Source organism: Mixophyes fleayi, chromosome 9 (assembly GCF_038048845.1).
Source record: "Mixophyes fleayi isolate aMixFle1 chromosome 9, aMixFle1.hap1, whole genome shotgun sequence".
In the NCBI taxonomy this organism is placed as follows: domain Eukaryota; kingdom Metazoa; phylum Chordata; class Amphibia; order Anura; family Limnodynastidae; genus Mixophyes; species Mixophyes fleayi.
In genome coordinates, this window is record NC_134410.1 from 65,416,157 (window position 1) to 65,434,649 (window position 18,493).

An 18,493-nucleotide genomic window follows, 5' to 3' on the forward strand; every position below is an offset into this window, starting at 1 on the left:
CAAGCAGGAACATCGGCATCAGGGAAGAGGGGGGAGCTAAAACATAGAGTTCCCCCCCCTTCCTACAGAGAAAGAGAGAGATGGACTGTCCCAGGGTTCTGGCGCCAAAGCAGAAGCCCGGGAACAGGAACAGAGCTGAGGGAGAGCACAGACTGCTGTTGGACTTCTCCCTGTCTTGGTGGCCCTTGGGCTAAGTACAAGCTTATTTAAACACATATTTGTTGTTTTATTACTGGCTTAGCAGGTTTACATTATAGTCTCCTGCTAGCCTAAAATATTTATGGTGTTTAAAATATTCAAGTACAACTTTTTCAAAGACATTAGTTGATTACTTGTAATTTACTCTGTTCTTTTAATATTTTACTCTCTCTCTCTCTCTCTCTCTCTTCCTTTATCTCTATCTGTATATTCAGCTAGATTGATTTTGTGTGATTGGTGTGCCTTCCTTTATATAAAATGACAGATAAGGGAAAGGGCCCTATGGCAAAATATTTCACATGTTCTAAATGTCATGTTAAATTACCGTGTGGGCAGAAGGACCCTTTGGCGCTCTGCGCTGCATGCGAAGCAGGGGCCCCCTCTGTGCAAAGCCAGCAGGTTACAGCCCCTTCGTCTGAGGAACCGGCCTGGGTAACCTCCCTAACACAGTCGGTTACCTCCCTAGCCCAAATGGTTTTTTCAATCAAATCAGTTGCTATCAACTGTGGCAACTTCGGTGGCTAGCAATACTAATACGCAGTCAGTCCCCCAGGCTTTCTCAGATGCCAGTGGATCGAGTTTGCCGGGAACTTCCACATCACAGGCTGACCCAGCCCCGGCTTGGTCTACAGCCTTTTTGAAGGGATTAAACAAGCTTAACCAGTTGCTAGATTCCTCTAATGCCCCGCCTGCTAAGAGAAGGAGGCTTAGAGAGGTAAATCCCCTTGTGGTCCTTTCAGATTCGGAGGAAGAGTCTGAGGAAGAGGGGGAAATCTATTCGGATGCTGACCATAGTCATTCCTCAAAGCAGGAAGTGTACCCTAGAAACCAATTTGTTAATGATTTGGTTTTAGCGGTTAGACAGGCGCTGGGCTTCCCAGAGCCGGAGGAGGTTTCCCCCAGGGACAGAAGTCTGTTCAAAAAGGCCAAAAGAAAAACCAACCGTTTCCCTCCTTCTGCAGAACTCAGAGAGATTGCTAAAGGGGCTTGGAAACAACCTGAGAAAAGGTTTTTCATTCCCAAAAGGTTCACCTCTTTGTATCCTCTTCAGGAGGAAGAGGTGACTCGCTGGGAGAGTATTCCCAAGGTAGACATTCCTATTGCTCGCCTGGCTAAACATACTCTACTCCCAGCCCCGGGTTCAGCGTCTCTTCCAGACGCCAATGACCGTAAGGTAGAATCCCAGCTCAAATCAATATTTGCGGGTTCTGGCTTTAGACCCACATTTGCTTCAGCCTGGGTAGCAAAAGCCATGGAAGCATGGGCAGACCAGCTGGCAGAAGCTTTACAGGACTCCGAGCTCCTTCCCCTTGCTTTGTATTTAAAGGAAGCTTCGGGGTATCTCTATGAGGCGGCCCAGAATTCAGCGGCGGTTTCCTCTGCCATTCAGGCGGCCTCCATTTCAGCAAGGAGAACACTATGGCTGAAATCCTGGGAAGGTGATGCAGAGTCAAAGCGGTCCGTTGAAACCATCCCCTTTTCTGCAGCGGGCTTATTCGGCCCGGAATTGGATACCCTCATTTCCCAGGCTACGGGGGGGCAAAAGCACTTCTTTGCCAGTATACGCTAACAGAAGCCGCGCTCAGAGGAATAGCTCCTTCCGACAGCCCTTTCGAGGGACCTCCTTCCAAAGGGGTCAGTCCTTCAGAGGAAGGCAATCTAATTCCCGAGGCTCCTCCTCTAGGGGAAGATCCTCGTTTACTTCCAAGCGCCAGGCCGCTAAGACCCAGGAAAAGCCTGCGTCCTGACGACCAACCTGTTCTACAGGGGGCGCCAGTGGGAGGACGTCTGTCCCTGTTTCAGAAACAGTGGACAGCGTCTTCCCAAGATCCTTGGATTCGGAAAATCCTTTCAGAGGGGTACAGAATAGACCTATTGGGCCCGGCTCCACAGCGTTTCTTCCAGACCCCGCTACCTCAGGATCTTTTAAAAAGACGGGCTATACAGGATTGTGTTGCTTCTCTTTTACTCCAGCAGGTCATCTGCAGAGTGCCAGATGGGCAGAAAGGAAGGGGTTTTTATTCAAACCTGTTCCTAGTCAAGAAGCCGGACGGCTCCTTTCGGCCCATCCTAAACTTAAAGGGCCTCAATGTTCACTTAAGGGTGGACAAATTTCGGATGGAATCTCTGAGGTCAGTAATAAACGGCCTAGAGATAAATCAGTTCATGGCGTCCATAGATATAAAGGACGCTTATCTCCACATTCCCATCTGGATCCACCACCAGTCTCTCCTCAGATTCTCGGTAGGATCTGCTCACTATCAGTTTCGGGCCCTCCCCTTTGGCCTCTCAACTGCGCCAAGGGTCTTCACGAAGATTATGTCAGTTATGGCAGCATGTCTTCACCTGCAGGGAGTTCAGGTTGTTCCTTACTTGGACGACCTACTCGTCAAGGCTTCCTCAGAAGGTTGCCTGCGTTATCACCTGTCCCTCACCCAGGCAGTTCTCGAGGGCCACGGTTGGCTAATAAATTCAAAGAAATCCCAGTTGATCCCGTGTCAGTGCATGGTATTCCTGGGACTCATCATGGACACCAGGAGGCAAAGAGTGTTTCTCCCAGCAGAGAAAATCTCCTCTATTCAGTCGGTAACCTCTCAGGTTTTGTCTTACCCCAGCCCCTCAATGCACTTGTGCATGAGGCTACTCGGAAAGATGGTGGCCTCTTTCGAGACCATTCCCTTCGGGCGAGCCCATTCTCGTAGTTTCTAATGGGATCTGCTATCGAAGTGGTCAGGGTCACACCTACACCTGAAAAGTCAAAAGATCTCTCTATCTCAGAAAGCGAGAGAATCTCTTCAGTGGTGGATGTATCCACACAACATGAGCGTGGGAAAATCCTTCGCACAATGGTCATGGATCATAGCCACGACAGACGCCAGCCTGAAGGGTTGGGGGGCGGTAATCCTTCACCTCTGACTCCAGGGAATTTGGTCGCCTCAGGAATCAACTCTACCGATAAATGTTTTGGAATTGAAGACCATTTTCTTGGCTCTCCGGGGAGCCCAGTCTTTTCTCCAGGGCCAACCGGTCAGAATTCAGTCCGACAATGCCACGGCCGTGGCATATGTCAACAGACAAGGAGGAACCAGGAGTGCAGCGGCTATGGAGATTGCAGCCCAAATATTTGTTTGGGCAGAGCAATATGTCCCAGCAATATCGGCGGTTTTCATTCCAGGAATAGAAAACTGGGAGGCGGACTATTTAAGTCGAAACCAGCTGATGCCGGGGGAGTGGTCTCTACACCCGGATGTCTTCCAGTCTCTGGTTCTCAGGTGGGGTCTTCCGGACATAGACCTCATGGCCTCCAGACACAACCGGAAGGTCCACAAGTTTTGCGCAAGGGCAAGGGATCCCTTAGCGGCGGCAGTGGACGTTTTGACGATGTCATGGGAATTCAGGTTGGGATACCTGTTTCCCCCAATTCCCATGCTTCCTCGAGTACTCAGACGAGTTCGGCAGGGCCTTCTGCCAGTAATTCTAGTCGCTCCCTCTTGGCCGCGCCGAGTGTGGTACGCAGACATCATATCTATGGCGGAAGGGCCGGGGTTCCGCCTTCCGTATCGAATCGACCTGCTTCTGCAAGGTCCATTCCATTTCCAGAATGTACCTCAGCTCAATTTAACGGCATGGCTGTTGAAGCCAGCCTCTGGAAGGTTAGAGGTTTTTCGCCCAGTGTAATTCAGACTCTGATGCGAGCCAGGAAGCCTGTTTCTTCTCGAATCTATCAACGGATTTGGAAGGCCTACATTAGATGGTGCGAAAATAGGATGTTCCACTCGTCCTCTTTTCAGCTTTCCCGTCTATTAGCCTTCCTTCAAAATGGCCTGGAAGCAGGCCTTAGGCTAGGTTCCCTAAAGGTCCAGGTTTCGGCACTTTCTGTATTTTTTCATAAGAAATTAGCCGAATTGCCAGACATTAGGACTTTTTTCCAGGGAGTTTTACATATCCAACCTCCCTATGTCCCTCCTACTGCTCCATGGGATCTCAACATGGTCCTAGAGATGCTCAAGGGCCCCCCCTTTGAACCTTTGAGTAAGGCAGACTTAAAGTGGTTGACCTGGAAGGTCCTTTTTCTTTTGGCTATCGCTTCGGCTCGTAGAGTTTCCGAATTAGGAGCTCTGTCCTGTAGGGAACCATATTTGGTTTTCCACGAGGACAGAGCGGTGTTAAGAACTCTCCCTTCTTTCGTACCAAAAGTAGTGTTGGCTTTTCATCTCAACCAGGAAATCGTAGTTCCGGTTTTCTCATCTTCTTCCCATACGGATCAGCAATCGATGGAAAAGTTAGATGTGGTTAGGGCTCTCCGCATTTATGTTAAGAGAACTTCCCAGATTAGACGTACAGACTCTCTATTTGTCCTTTATGACGCTAATAAGAGAGGCTGGCCATCCTCAAAACAGTCCATTGCAAGATGGATTACGTCTACCATCAGACAAGCTTATATAAAGGCTAGCCGTCATGTGCCGGAGAGAATCACAGCCCATTCCACCAGATCGGTTGGGGCGTCTTGGGCAGCAAGGAATGGTGTTTCTGCGGACCAGCTTTGCAGGGCAGCCACTTGGTCCTCTGTCCATACGTTTACTAAATTTTATCAATTTAATGTGTTTGCATCAGCAGATGCAAATTTCGCTCGTAATGCTTTACGAGCGGGATTTTCAGAGTAGTCCCACCCTTTAGGGGCTGCTTTAGAACGTCCCCATGGTAAAGCAGTGTCCCACAGACTGGATGAAAGAGAAAAGAGGATTTATGTACTTACGTTAAATCCGTTTCTCTGATTCCGTCTGGGGGACACTGCGATCCCTCCCTTCTGTTATTCTTCTGTGTGCTCTTGTTTGACTGCCCTTTTTTCTCCTGGGGCTTTTTAAAACTAACTGGATTGTACAGGAAGAGGCAGGGGGATTGTAGAGGGGAGGGGTCTATCAGCAGCACTAAAGTTAACTAGTTAGGTGCCAACTCCCAGCTCCCCTCCACAACCCCATGGTAAAGCAGTGTCCCCCAGACGGAATCAGAGAAACGGATTTAACGTAAGTACATAAATCCTCTTTTTTTCAAACCCGCAGCTTAGTAAATTTAGCCCCTAACCTATTGGTGGAAATTTATCCTTTATTCTATAAATATTCAGCTTAATAGCTCAGTTTGAAACATTTTCTTATAATTAAATGAGACTCTCAGTTGAGACTGTTTTGATTAAAGGTTATAAGAATTTTATGAGTTGTTACTGTTTTGGCAGGTGTTAAGTTAGGTCCCCCAACCTTCTTGATCCACAGTTATCTCTCATGTCCCCATTCCCTCTGTAGTAAAAATTCCCCTCTCACCTTTGTATAGCAACATGTTCTCCCTCCTTCTCAGCTGCGAGTGTAGCTCTACCCCTAATCTACTCCTCCCACAGGAAGGTGTATTCAGTTTAGTTTAACTACCCTTAGGAGTCGGACATGTTTCTCAGGGCTCCTGCTTTTGATTTTATTTAATCCTCATCATCTATTTATATGGCGCCACTAATTCCACAGCGCTGTAGAGAGAACTCCTTCACATCAACCCCTACACCACTGGTTCCCAAACTGTGCGCCAGGGCTCCCTGGGGTGCTTTGGAGATCTCACAGGGGTTCCTCGGCCAGGGCTAGTAGTGGTAAGCAAGACGGAGGACTATTTGGTAATTATTTTGGCTTAGGGGTGCCTTGGAAAAATTTTGGAGACCCGAAGGTTGCCTTGAACTGAAAAAGTTTGGAATCCAGTGCCCTACACCATTGGAGATTACAGTGTAAATTCCCTAACACACTCACACTCACACACACACACACACACACACCCCTAAGGTTGATTTGATAGCAGCCAATTAACCTACCTGTAAGTTTTTGGAATGTGGGAGGAAACCGGATTGCCCAGAGGAAAGTCATACGAACTCAGGGAGAACATAAACGCTACACAGATAAGGCCATGGTTGGGAATCGAACTCATGACACCAGTGCTGTGAGGCAGAAGTGCTAACCACTAAGCCACAATACTGCCCATTCAGTTTATTTTTTATCTTATTTTTCACTTTTGTGCCTACCCAGGGGTGGATAGCCTGCAGCCTTCATCCACCCCGGATCCCTGAGCCAGGTTTAGCAGCCTGAAGTAGCCCTCACCCCAGGCATTACTGCTTATTTTTACAGTGTCTCCTACACTTAATGCAAGAGATGGCAGCCAGCTGTCGGTGTACTGTGCCGGCGGCCAGCATTGACATTTGTGACTGCCGAACACCTAATGACAGGTACTATGGTTGCTTCCCATCTCTGACATCGAGATTTGACGGCCAGCTGGTGGGGAGGACCAAAAAGCAGCCACAGCGGATCTCTGTTGAATCGGAGCATACATCTGTGACACCACATTGGATCGGAGTCTGCTGGCCACAGACTTCCTGTTCCTCCCTTCTAGCTGGCGCACTACTCCATGAAGATGCCCTTTAACAGACTGTGTCTGTGCATCTTGCTCCCCTGCTGTGCTTCTCATATATATATATATATATCTATATCTATATCTATATCTATATCTCCATCTCCATATCCAGGTTGGATACTAACAGACAGGGTGACCATGTTGGGCCCTTGCATATATATGGAGTATATTGTGGGCATTCTTTGGGGTTTCATTAAATACATCGTGGCAGAAACGGGGACTTCCAAGAAAGGGTCTGCTGCAAATTCTGTGTTACATTATACCTGTGCAAAATGTCTGATTCTTTCAGTTCTATTTCTGTACCACATCTTTCAAGCTCATTGCACTTAGGGTTTGGCTAGGGCCTCTTCATCTTGCCTCCTTAGCGCTTCCTATAGGATAATGAACCAACGTCATGTCCCACAGGCGGCGCATGGAATATAGTGTCCATGTCTGATCTATTATCTGAGGAAGAAGGGGATATACTTAGATACTGTGGGGAGGAAGACTCGGGTAGCATGGAGAAATCAACCACCACTCAGGGTGTGGATGATTTGGTTTTAGGGGTTCGCCAGACCTTAGGCTTTGCGAACCCAGTGATCTCATGCGCAGCTGTTTTTTTCCTATTTAAGAGGCAGATGAAGCAGATTATCTGTTTTCCTCCTTCTTGCCAATTAATGGATGTGATGTCGGAGGCATGGAAAAAGCCTGACCACCGGTTCCATATTCCACATAATTTGTGGGCCAACTGCTCGTTTCGAGGGGTGAGACTGCCGGCAATGGTGCTAGGCAAGTGAGCCAGGCTGCTGCTTACCTTGCACAGGGACCCAGAGTGAAGGAAGCCGACAGGCTATTCACTCCTCTGGGTCTTAGGCTCCATCCCCGTGTTGCACCTGTAAAGGAATTAAAAATAGGAGGGGCATAGTAGGGGAGGAGTGTGATGAACAAAGAAGTTGTTTAGTGCCTAAACTCCAGTCCCACCTACTCTACCCCAATGTCTTACAGTGTCCCCTAATGGTAGGAAAGAGAAACCTGTGATTTCTTAATGAACGTCTGGTGTATTACTGAGAGAGCCAATTCTGTGTTTGCCACTATTGTTTTTGTAGATGTTTTCGCCTGCAATGCGCTGTGAGGGACGAAGCCCAGGCCCTGATGAGGGGGATTGTGAAGGTCGTCGCCCAGTGAAGACTCAGAGTGGGGATGGACTGCTGGCTTCTCTATATGATCAACCCCGTCACATTCAATATGCCACTCACTTCCCCATCCCTCAGGTTAGTCTAATTCCTGCATCTCTTGTATTCATCATCTGTTGAATTTCAAACATATATGGAAACCTTTACTGCTCTGCCATTCAGGAAGAGTCATGTAGTCATGAGTGCAACCAGCGACTAGTTGTTCTGTTTGGAGTGGGCAGGCAAAGAGATGATGCTCGCCATATAATCAAGAAGATCACTAGAGACATCCTTAAGGTGCTGAACCGGAAGAGTACAGCTGAGACAGGTGGGTGCTTACTGCATTTGATTGCTTAGAATGCATTGAGGTGCAATTTACAAAGACTGATGAATACTGATTTGAACTTCCATTCCTAGGGTCAAATGAAGGACAGCGCAGACGCAGAATAAAACCTGAAGCTTTTCCTACAGCAGAAGAAATTTTCTGCAGATTTCAACAGCTCTCACATTTTGACCAACATCAAGTTACAGCACAGGTAACTTGCCAAAGGTGCAGTGAAGATTGCTATGGAGAGATGTGCATGATTGAACAAAAGTTAAAGTATTAAGTTGTAGGGACTAAAGGTTAACTCAACCTAAAACAGGAAAACAAATTTTTGGCTGAAAGATCCAATGATCCTGCACTGCAATCCTATCTCCTATGAAGACATTTTTGTTGATGTTTTTTTTCAAGCAATCCGTGTTGTCAATTCATGTTCCCTGTGAGCTTTCCATTCACATCAATGGGAAGTACATGAAGGAGAGGCATGGGCAACCATGGAGCAATCATGAAAGTGGTATCAGAGAGAGGTTTTCAGTGCTTCATCGTTGCATCTTCTGGGAGCACCATTTGTATTGGGGTAACACACAGGACTGAAAGGAATTAAAACTCTTTATTTTTCCTTATCTGAGTGAACCCAAAACATGTTTAATTGGATTCTAAGTTATTTGAGAATTGCAAACAAGTGAGAGCTGAACCATTATTTTGCTTGTAGGTTTCTCGAAATGTTTTGGAACAGATTACAAGCTTTGCCCTGGGTTTGTCTTATCACCTTCCTCTGGTACAACATGTCCAGTTCATCTTTGACCTCATGGAATATTCTCTTAATATCAGTGGTCTTATTGATTTTGCCATTCAGGTGAGGATTGTAATACCCTAATGACATACTTGTTTTTAGTATTGTTCTCCCATTGCTTTCCACGTTTTATTTCTTTTTATATTGTGTTTTAATTGTTTTGTATCTATTTTTTTATTCTTTATTCTTCTGTTTTGCAGTTGCTAAATGAACTGAGTGTTGTTGAAGCAGAGCTCCTGTTAAAGTCCTCCAACCTGGTTGGTAGTTACACAATGGGCCTGTGTTTGTGCATCGTGGCAGTCCTGCGACATTATAACACCTGCCTTATTCTCAACCAGGAACAGACGGCACAAGTCTTTGAGGGGTGAGAGCAGTGCAGGTGGCTGTGAGAAAGCAACTAGTGCGGAACTGTATAAAATGAAACTAGAATAAGGGCATTTCAGAAGTAGTTAATTGAAATGGCACAGTGTAATGTTGTGTTTCAAGTTTAATTTATTAATGTTTGTCATGCAATGCTTTCCTTATAGTCTATGTGGAGTGGTGAAGCATGGAATGAATCGTTCAGATGGATCCTCTGCTGAGCGTTGTATTCTTGCATACCTGTATGACTTGTACATGTTCTGCAGCCACCTCAAAAGCAAATATGGAGAATTGTTTAGGTAAGTGGAATACCCTTGATCTGTAACTGTAAACCATTTTTGGTTTTGCATTAACTTTTTAACATTTTGTAATGTAGAAATAAATAAAAGTACAAACACATCTAAAGAAAATATATAGAATTGCATAATAGTAAACAAGTGTTTGCAACTATACACCCACATATGCAGTATTTCTGTAAATATTTCATTAATACACAAACATAATAAAATACTCTAAAGACTATGCAGCCTTTGCACTTGCTAAAGGTATTTGACAAAGCACACCTTATGTGCACCGTTAAATAGTTTGGTTTTGCACCTGGATGGCCTGCCCAGTGCGTTTCAACAGATATGTCTACCCTCTGCTTTTGGGAGACAATTTCACTATATATAATATATACACTCAGTGGCCACTTTATGAGGTTCGTAGAATGAGCTTGAGCTGTCGTGTGCTTTGTGACATGGTGTGTTATCCTCCTGGAAGTAAGCATTATAGGATAGGTAGACTGTGGCCATAGAGGGATGCACACAGAGCAGCAATACTGCACCACTTAAATGGTGCTTAACTGATATTAAGGGGCCTAATATGTGCCTAGAAACCGTTCCCAACACCATTTCAACATCTCTAGCCTGTGTCATTGACACAATGCAGAATGAGATTCATGTTGTTCACGCCAATTTCTGACCATGGCATCTGCAATCGAGATTTGTTAGACTTGGCTACATTTTTCCAAGAAATCCATCTGGCTCTCTGACTCCCAAAAGAGAATCTGGTGAGTCTCTAAGCAGACCATTGCCAGATGGATTATGTATGTGATTTGCCAGGCTTATATAGGGCAGGTCATATGGTCCACAAGAATGTCAGGGCACATTCTCCTTGGCCTGTGGGTGCCTCTTGGTCTTCGGTGCACGCATTCACGAGATTTTGCAGGTTTAACACTCCAGTGATGCGATCTTCAGACGTAAGGTGCTGCACACTGCATCTGAGTGTACCCTTCCTTAGGGACCACTTTCGGACATCCCCAATGTCAACAGTGTCCCCCTATGATGAATGAGAAAATGTCGTTTTTGTACTTGGCTTAAGCCCTCTGCCCGAATTCATGGGGGACACTGAGCGCCCTGCTCCTCTACACATTTATTCTCGATTTTCTTGTTATAGATTGAAAACAAGGGTTTCCTGCTCCTCTCCCTCTTGTTCTATACTCCTTTTTAGGGCTTTGTCAGTAAAAGAACTGACTTCCTGTGCAGCCAATAAGAGTATAGAGGGGGAGGAGCTTGATTGCTCCATGTCACCTCACTCCATTCCCAAATGTGTCTTTACATACATACATACATACATACATACATACATACATACATACACACTCCAAATTGTGTCAGATGAGTCCCTAGATGTCTAATAGCTGCAATTGCTTGGGGATTACCTGCCTTACCTGTATGCAGGTAAGACTCAACCTAGTAAAAAAGCCTGGTTGTAATCATGCCAAAATTGATATTTAATTTCTGTTTATATTTAGCTTAGGACTTGCCTGGGGAAGACTTTGATGTGAGTTGGTTCAGCTTAATATGTATGGCAAAATGAAGAATTGTTGCTGCACTGTGTAACAAATGGGGGTCACCAAAAACAGCATTTTACTCTCCAATGTTCTCAACCAATGTAAAATAATGGGGCTCGTCTCAGCCTAAAGGAGTCGGCTCCACATTAAGCACCAGTTATCAGAAGGGGGCCATCCTTTCAGGGTGTTACCCCCAGGTCCCTCCTTGTTGGTGGGCATTAGTTTTCCTGAGTGGGTCAGTGTGTTTTTTTCCACTGTTACTGCTTGATTTTTATGTCTGTCTTTGCAGGTTCAGTTCTCTGATTATGTACTCTGTATCTGCCAGTTTTTTTTTCTCCTTCATTATCGGTCATGTCAGATAAGGGGACTAGTTCTTCAGTGACTTTTTATACCTGTTTAAATTGTTGTAAGTTGCCCAGTGGGCACTCTGGAATGGATGCCTTATGCTCAGCCTTGCTGCAAGTTCCCAGGTGGTAGGTGAATGGAACCTTCCCTCTACCTCCTTTGTTGAATCTGCAACGCGTGAACCCCTGCACCAGAGAGCGCTCAGCCAAGGATTACCTTCCCCCTCATTGGTGTCTTTAGATAAGCTAGTCTGGGAGCAGGCCCTGACTTAGTGCAAGTTTAAACATTAAACATAGTTCTTTTGGTCACACCCTGGAGAGGGTCTGATTCTGAGTACTCCTAGCAAGTAGAGGGTGAGATGGTGGAGAAATCTGATAGTGAGGATTCTGCAATATTGTACAGGGTGTATGATTTTAGTGGAGTTGGTGCAGCAAGCACTTCACAAACAGGACAGCGAGGAAGTCAGCCTAGATGCATCTGAATATCTTGGTGATTCACCTCTGGATGCGGATCTTGTTGGGGCTAGAGTTTTGACTACTGGGGTCTAAGCTTGTCGTAATCTCTGGTTCAATAATGGGGAAGTGGATTCATGGTCTAAGAAGACTCTGGAGTCTCTTCCTTTTTCAGATGATGTCTTATTGGAGATGGACAAGATTATTAGCCACGTAACAGTCAGGAAAACTTGTCGGTAAATTTTCCACAAGTGCAGGACTTTTGGTAAAGGGCTGCTGTAGAGGAGGCAGTAATCTGACGTTTGTGGAGGACAGCATAGAGGTAAACAGGCCTGGTCCATAAAGAAACCAGTGTCCAAGCCCTCAGACAATTTGTCTGCATGATGAGCAGGAAGACAATTCTAGTGACTGCGGTCTAAGACGGAGTGGTTTAGTTCCATTTCAGATTCTTTGGTGAACGCATTATAGTTTTCCTTGGAGCTCTACTCTGATGCTTTGTAACTATCTCCTTCCAGTGGACTTGTCCAAGTGCCGGTTTTGAGAAAAGCCATCCAGATGTTACTCACAGTTGATATAATCACTTTATTGCCAGCAAAAAGGGGATTGGATATTACTAGTTTTGAACCTCCTTTGTTCGGGTGTACTGGTTTAAGATGGAATCATTGAGAAGTGTCCTCAATGGAAGTTCTAGGTTTCATCTGTTCCAAGCTGGAAAGGTAATGCTTTCTCACATTCATCTGAACTGACAGCTGATCTCCCTGTTGCTGATGGTCTCTCCTCTGGAGTCGCAACAACTTCAACAGGAGAGGTCTTTTTGCCATATAGGACTGGACAGTTGCGATGTCGGGCACCAGCCTTCAAGGCTGTTGCTCTTCATTGCTGATTTCAAGGTCTGTGGTTCTGAGCAGAAATCAAGATTTCAAACAATATTCTAGATATAACAAAAAGCAAAAGAAAGGAAATGGGAAAAAAGTCAGCTTTTTCCATTGAGTCAGTCGGGGCAGTTGTGGGATGCATTATACGAGGTTGAGATTGGATCCATGCAGCGATTTATATTTGCCTGGTGAGACAAGTGTTTTTCCAAAGTAACCCACTGCTTGGCTCTACCAGGTCATGTTCACTTCATAATCCTGTTGAGCTGGACAGCCTGATAATAAGACAGAAACTTATGCAAGTTCCCCCTAAATGTTTATGTCTATAAAGTATGTCATGTCTGAAACAAGGCCTCCTCGTATTCTAGTCAAAGTTCCTAATGGCAGCATGAATGTCTTTAAAGAATTACTTTACCTCATCCAGAGGTAAAGTAATTTTGGTAAAATGTTCTTTTTAATTACGTTGACCATGCCTATCCAAGAGTGTCTGTTTTTTTTGCTTGCCACTTCACCAGTTCTGAACATGTATCTGTCAGTTTGGTTGAAAAGGTTATAGTTTGGAGATTACTCTCTAGCTAGATAGGTGCCTAGATTTTTAATTTGGGAGTTGTGCCATGTAAATATCAAGGCACTTTGTAGACCCAGGATTGTATGTTTAGGTATATTGATATTGAGCGATGCGGATTTCATATAGTTAATTTTAAACTGTGATAATTCACTAAAGTTATGAAATCCTGTCAGCAAATTGGGGAGAGTAACAACCAAATGTTCTTTTCTCTCCACCTAAATTCCAGAAATGTCAGGATAAGCACAAATCGCTCTAGCCAACGCTTCCATACGTAATATAAAAATAACTCCACCTGATCACTTGCATAATCTCGGTCAGAAAGGGCTCAAGATGGTTAGCAATAATTTTAGCAAATAATTTTATATCGACATTCAACAATAATATGGGTCTATAACTTGAGCATATGGCATGATCCTTTCCATCCATGGGGATAGCCATAATGTGTGCTTCAGCAGCTTGGAAGGGAGAATTTTGGGTGCCTGAGATCTTATTTAGAGCGGAAGTAAAGTTGTAAAGCAGATTGTCTTCTAATATGAGATGAAGCCATCTAGGCCAGGACTTTTCCCGGAAGGGATAGTCTATAGCTGCTTCAGGCTCTATAATTGTAAAAGACCAATGCGCTATGTGCAATTATCTGTAAGTGTCAGATAGTATATGTTGGCCAGATAAGCATCTATAAAGATGCTTATCTGGCCAACTGTAAAGATCTAGTCTCCTGCTGAGATGACGATAGAGGGATAAAATCTGTAATGGCCGTTGAAGTCAATGCCTTGGAGGTTGACAGATAATATCCTTTGGAGCGTCAGCCTGGGAACTCCTTGTCTTAGGAGCTCTTTGTGATCTATCAGCTAGAATTTTATCATCTGGGTCATTTTACTGCATTTTGTTGTAATAGTGCAGGAATAATAATCCCTGCAGGTTGGACATCTTCAGGTAATACCCCAGATCCATTAATTATTTCTCTGGCCACGGTTATCAAGATCATCTAAGCAGCTTTGCCTTGTCCTTATCTCCAATGCCTGATGGCAGATTTGTTATGTTTTTTTGAAGATTTCAATGTTAAGAATATTGCATAATCATGTAAATTAGGTGCCATGTGTCCCCCTACGAAGCATCAGTGAGATCTCATGCTAGTGGTGGGTGTGGAACGGGGCTACTTTTCCAGGAGTTGACAAATTCTTGTGATAAATCTGTTTTGTAAACAAGATGGGCTGGTGTATTTCTGTTGGCTTTTGCACATGCCTCTTAATAAAGCAAGTTGGATTAAAGTTGGTCAATCGAATCACATTCAGAGAAAAGATCTCTCTCCTTCACAAACTTGGAATACTGAATATATAATGTGCAGCACAGAACTTCGTGTCTGTTTTTAGTTTGGTTGATTTGGTCGAGCTTTAATCTTATAAAGGCTTGCTAGGTGAACTCTCGAATCCGTCTATTAGACTGTAGTTTAGATAGAAGAAAATTTAATGTAAGATTAGGTCACTGCAGTGAGAGAAACAGGAACAGATGTACAGAAGTGGCCTCCGATGATCAGGACGCCGTGTGCCAGGTAAGCAGCATTTTTTTCTCGCCTGCTATTAGTTTGTCACATCTGGCACAATTAAACAGGGACCACTGAATATTTACATGAAGGCTAGTAGTTTTGTGTTTCACTCCCAGTGCATCAGTGTCATGGGGAAATGCTTGCAGTCTTGAGTGTTAAATGAAGTGATTATCTCTTGATTTGATCCCACAAATGAAGAGGAAGTTTCTACTCTCTTCTCATCTTCCTACTCTACCTCCTGTCCTCTTGATCCCATTCCCTCACAAATTGGTAGGTCCCTGTCTCCTGTGCTCATTCCCCCTCTAACTAAAATCTGTAATCTCTTTTTCTACTGGTATTTTTCCTTCACTATTCAAGCATGCAGTGATTACTCCCATTTTAAAAAACAAAGCAACCCTAACCCAAAACTGACCCTAACGCTCTCGCAAATTACCGCCCCATCTCTAAGCTCCCATGCCCCTCCAAGCTTCTCGACAGAATTGCCTACACTCGCCTCACACACTTTCTTACAGCAAACAACCTATTGGATCCTCATTAGTCAGGCTTTCACTCTCAACACTGCACAGAGACTGCGCTGACCAAGATTGTCAATGATTTGATCACAGCAAAAAAGTAATAACCATTACTCTCTTCTAATTCTCCTGGATCTCTCTGCTGCATTTGACACTGTTGACCACTCTCTCCTCATACAAACGCTGCAATCCCTAGGTCTTGAAGGCACTGTCCTATCCTGGTTCTCATCCTACCTATCTAATCGCTCTTTCAGTGTTAATTTCTCTGAATCCACCTCTGCTCCGCTTCATTTATCAGTTGGAGTACCACAAGGCTCAGTCCTAGATCATCTGCTATTCTCTATCTACACCACCTCTCTTGGAAAACTAATAAGCTCCTTTGGATTTCAGTATCATCTCTATGCTGATGATGCACAAATCTATCTATCCTCTCCTGATCTTTCACCATCTGTGTCTCGCGTTATTGACTGTCTTTCTGCCATTTCATCGTGGATGTCTTCTCACCAACTCAAACTTAATTTTTCAAAAACAGAATTAATAATATTCCCACCCAAAAACAGAAGCTTCCTATCTGACATTTCTATTTCTGTTGATAACATGACCATAAATCCCACTCCGCAAGCTCGTTGCCTAGGTGTAATCCTTGACTCACAACTGTCATTTATTCCCCACATCAACTCTATCTAAATCATGTTACAAACACCTAAAGAACATTTCCAGAATACGCACATATCTCACACAAGACACTGCAAAAACCTTAATTCATGCACTCATCATCTTCCGCGTCGACTATTGCAATTCCCTCCTTACTGGTCTTCCCAAAGTCAGACTTGAAACCCTACAATCTATTTTGCACGTAGCGGCTCGATTTATTTTCCTTGCAAACCGTTCTTCCTCTGCTGAGCCACTCTGTCAGTCTCTACATTGGTTGCCTGTATTTCAACAAATCCAATATAAAATTCTTCTACTAACATACAAGGCCGTCAACAAAATTGCACCGTCATATATTTCCTCACTTGTCTCAAAATATCTCCCAACTCGACACCTCCGTTCTGCACAAGATCTACGTCTCTCTTCCACTCTCATCACCTCCCCCCTTCTCGGTTACAGGACTTTTTTCGGGCTGCACCCACTTTGTGGAATTCCCTCCCTCGCACAGTAAGACTTTCCTCTAGTCTCCAAACCTTCAAGCGTTTTCTGAAAACCCACCTCTTCAGACAAGCTTATGATATTCCTCAACCACCATCTTAATCTCCCTAGATTACCCTATTACCATCCTCTACACAGCTAACGCAAGACAACAACCCTCTGACCAACACTGCCACACACACAGCCCACTCAATACTTTTACCTTTGCATTCTAGCTGGTCCATTGTGTAATATGATGTAGCACATGCCCTTGTGTTTCAAACTCCCATTGTCCTATAGATTGTAAGCTTGCGAGCAGGGTTCTCTTACCTCTCTGTCTGTATGTATTACCCAGTATTGTCTTATTAATGTTTGTTCCCAATTGTAAAGCGCTACGGAATTTGCTGGCGCTGTATAAATAAATGTTGATTATGATGATTGGGCCGAGGCCAGAAATAATCTGAGCATTGTGACTGACTGCATTCATTGAGCGACTCCTGTGAAGTGGGGTCTTAGCCGCGGGTTTTATGATACCAAGAAACTTTCTCCTCTTTTCCCCCCATTAACAATAAGATTCACAGACTGTAGCAGGCAGGCTGAATTTTGTTAGTGGTGATGTTCCGGTGGTTTGCAATCGGGTGCATCGCAGATCAGCGGGGAGATGAAAAGCCCAGAAGAATCTCAGTACTCCAACTCCCTGGCAATGAGTAGAGAGTGGATGATGTCTGAGAACTTGGCCCTCGGTCTTCGGGTGGCCCGGTCCTCTGTGTTGGGTTGAGGAGAGGAGAGAAACCGGTATCCGGCAATATAGTGGTTTGTAGGCCGCAGATGTAATCAGCCCTGTGGAAGGCTGTTTTTGGCCCATTAACAGTACCAGAGTCTGCTTTTGGTGTTTGCAAGCCATTCTTGGTAGCTTGACAGATGAGTATAGATATTCTTTCTATGCAGTGGAGCTCTTGAAATATGCAGCATTCTCGAATGGCTGTTAGGCCACCCCCCTTCCTAAATCATCTTCTACTCCTAAAGTGGTTTCTAAATTTCATCTGAATCAGGACATTGTGATTTTGGCTTTTCGTGCAAATTGAGAGGGATCTCTTTAATCATGGGTTGTTAGTCTTCCTAGAGTCGCGTCCTCCGACATGGGTGCCCTGATGATATTTTGGTCCGCTCTGATTCCCACAAAAGAGGTTGGTCTGCGCCTAAACAGGAAAAAGCTAGATGGATCAGTTCTATGACTTGTCATGTCTACATTGAGATGGGAAGCCTGGTTATTGCAATATTAAAGCACATTCTACCAGATCAGTGAACGCTTCTTGGGCGTGGTGATTTGGAGCCTTGACTGAACAGTTGTGTCAAACAGCCATATGGTCCTAAGTTGTTTTTTTTTGGTTTTTTTTGTGGCCAAGGATTTTATGCTTGTGTTAAATCTTTTTCACTGAATCCATGTGGTGACACTGGCACCCTCCCTTTTTACACTCTGTTAAACTTTAAACTGGAGAAATAAAGTTAGTTTATTTTGCAGCTGAATCAACTTTAGGAGACGGTCCTGGCGCTTACTGGACGTTCTTGGGTGCCCTGAAGCCTTCTTCACAACTATTGTACCTCTCTCCTTGAAGTTCTTGATGATCCGATAAATGGTTGATTTAGGTGCAATCTTACTAGCGGCGATATCCTTGCCTGTGAAGCCCTTTTTGTGAAAAGCAATTATGACTGCACGTGTTTCCTTACAGATAACCATGGTTAACAGAGGAAGAACAATGATTTCCAGTCTGTTATTCTAACTCAATCAGCATGACAGAATGATCTCCAGCCATGTCCTCGTCAACACTCTCACCTGTGTTAACGAGAGAATCACTGACCTGATGTCAGCTGGTCCTTTTGTGCTGAAATGCAGTGGAAATGTTTTTGGGATAAAGTTCATTGTCATGGCAAAGAAGGACTTTGAAATTAACTGCAATTCATCTGATCACTCTTTATGAC

At 44.5% G+C, this 18,493-nt stretch overlaps 1 protein-coding gene across 4 annotated transcripts in view; it reads left to right on the forward strand.

Moving 5' to 3' along the window:
* The window catches only part of MED12 (mediator complex subunit 12), a 63,175-nt gene that overhangs the window by 26,165 nt on the left and 18,517 nt on the right, over nt 1-18,493 (forward strand). For all 4 annotated transcript variants that reach the window (XM_075184472.1, XM_075184473.1, XM_075184474.1 and 1 more), the window contains exons 15-20: nt 7,719-7,883; nt 7,968-8,112; nt 8,202-8,320; nt 8,819-8,962; nt 9,100-9,263; nt 9,427-9,558. In XM_075184472.1, the coding sequence (XP_075040573.1) occupies nt 7,719-7,883; nt 7,968-8,112; nt 8,202-8,320; nt 8,819-8,962; nt 9,100-9,263; nt 9,427-9,558 (869 nt within the window). The remainder of the gene's footprint in view (nt 1-7,718; nt 7,884-7,967; nt 8,113-8,201; nt 8,321-8,818; nt 8,963-9,099; nt 9,264-9,426; nt 9,559-18,493) is intronic.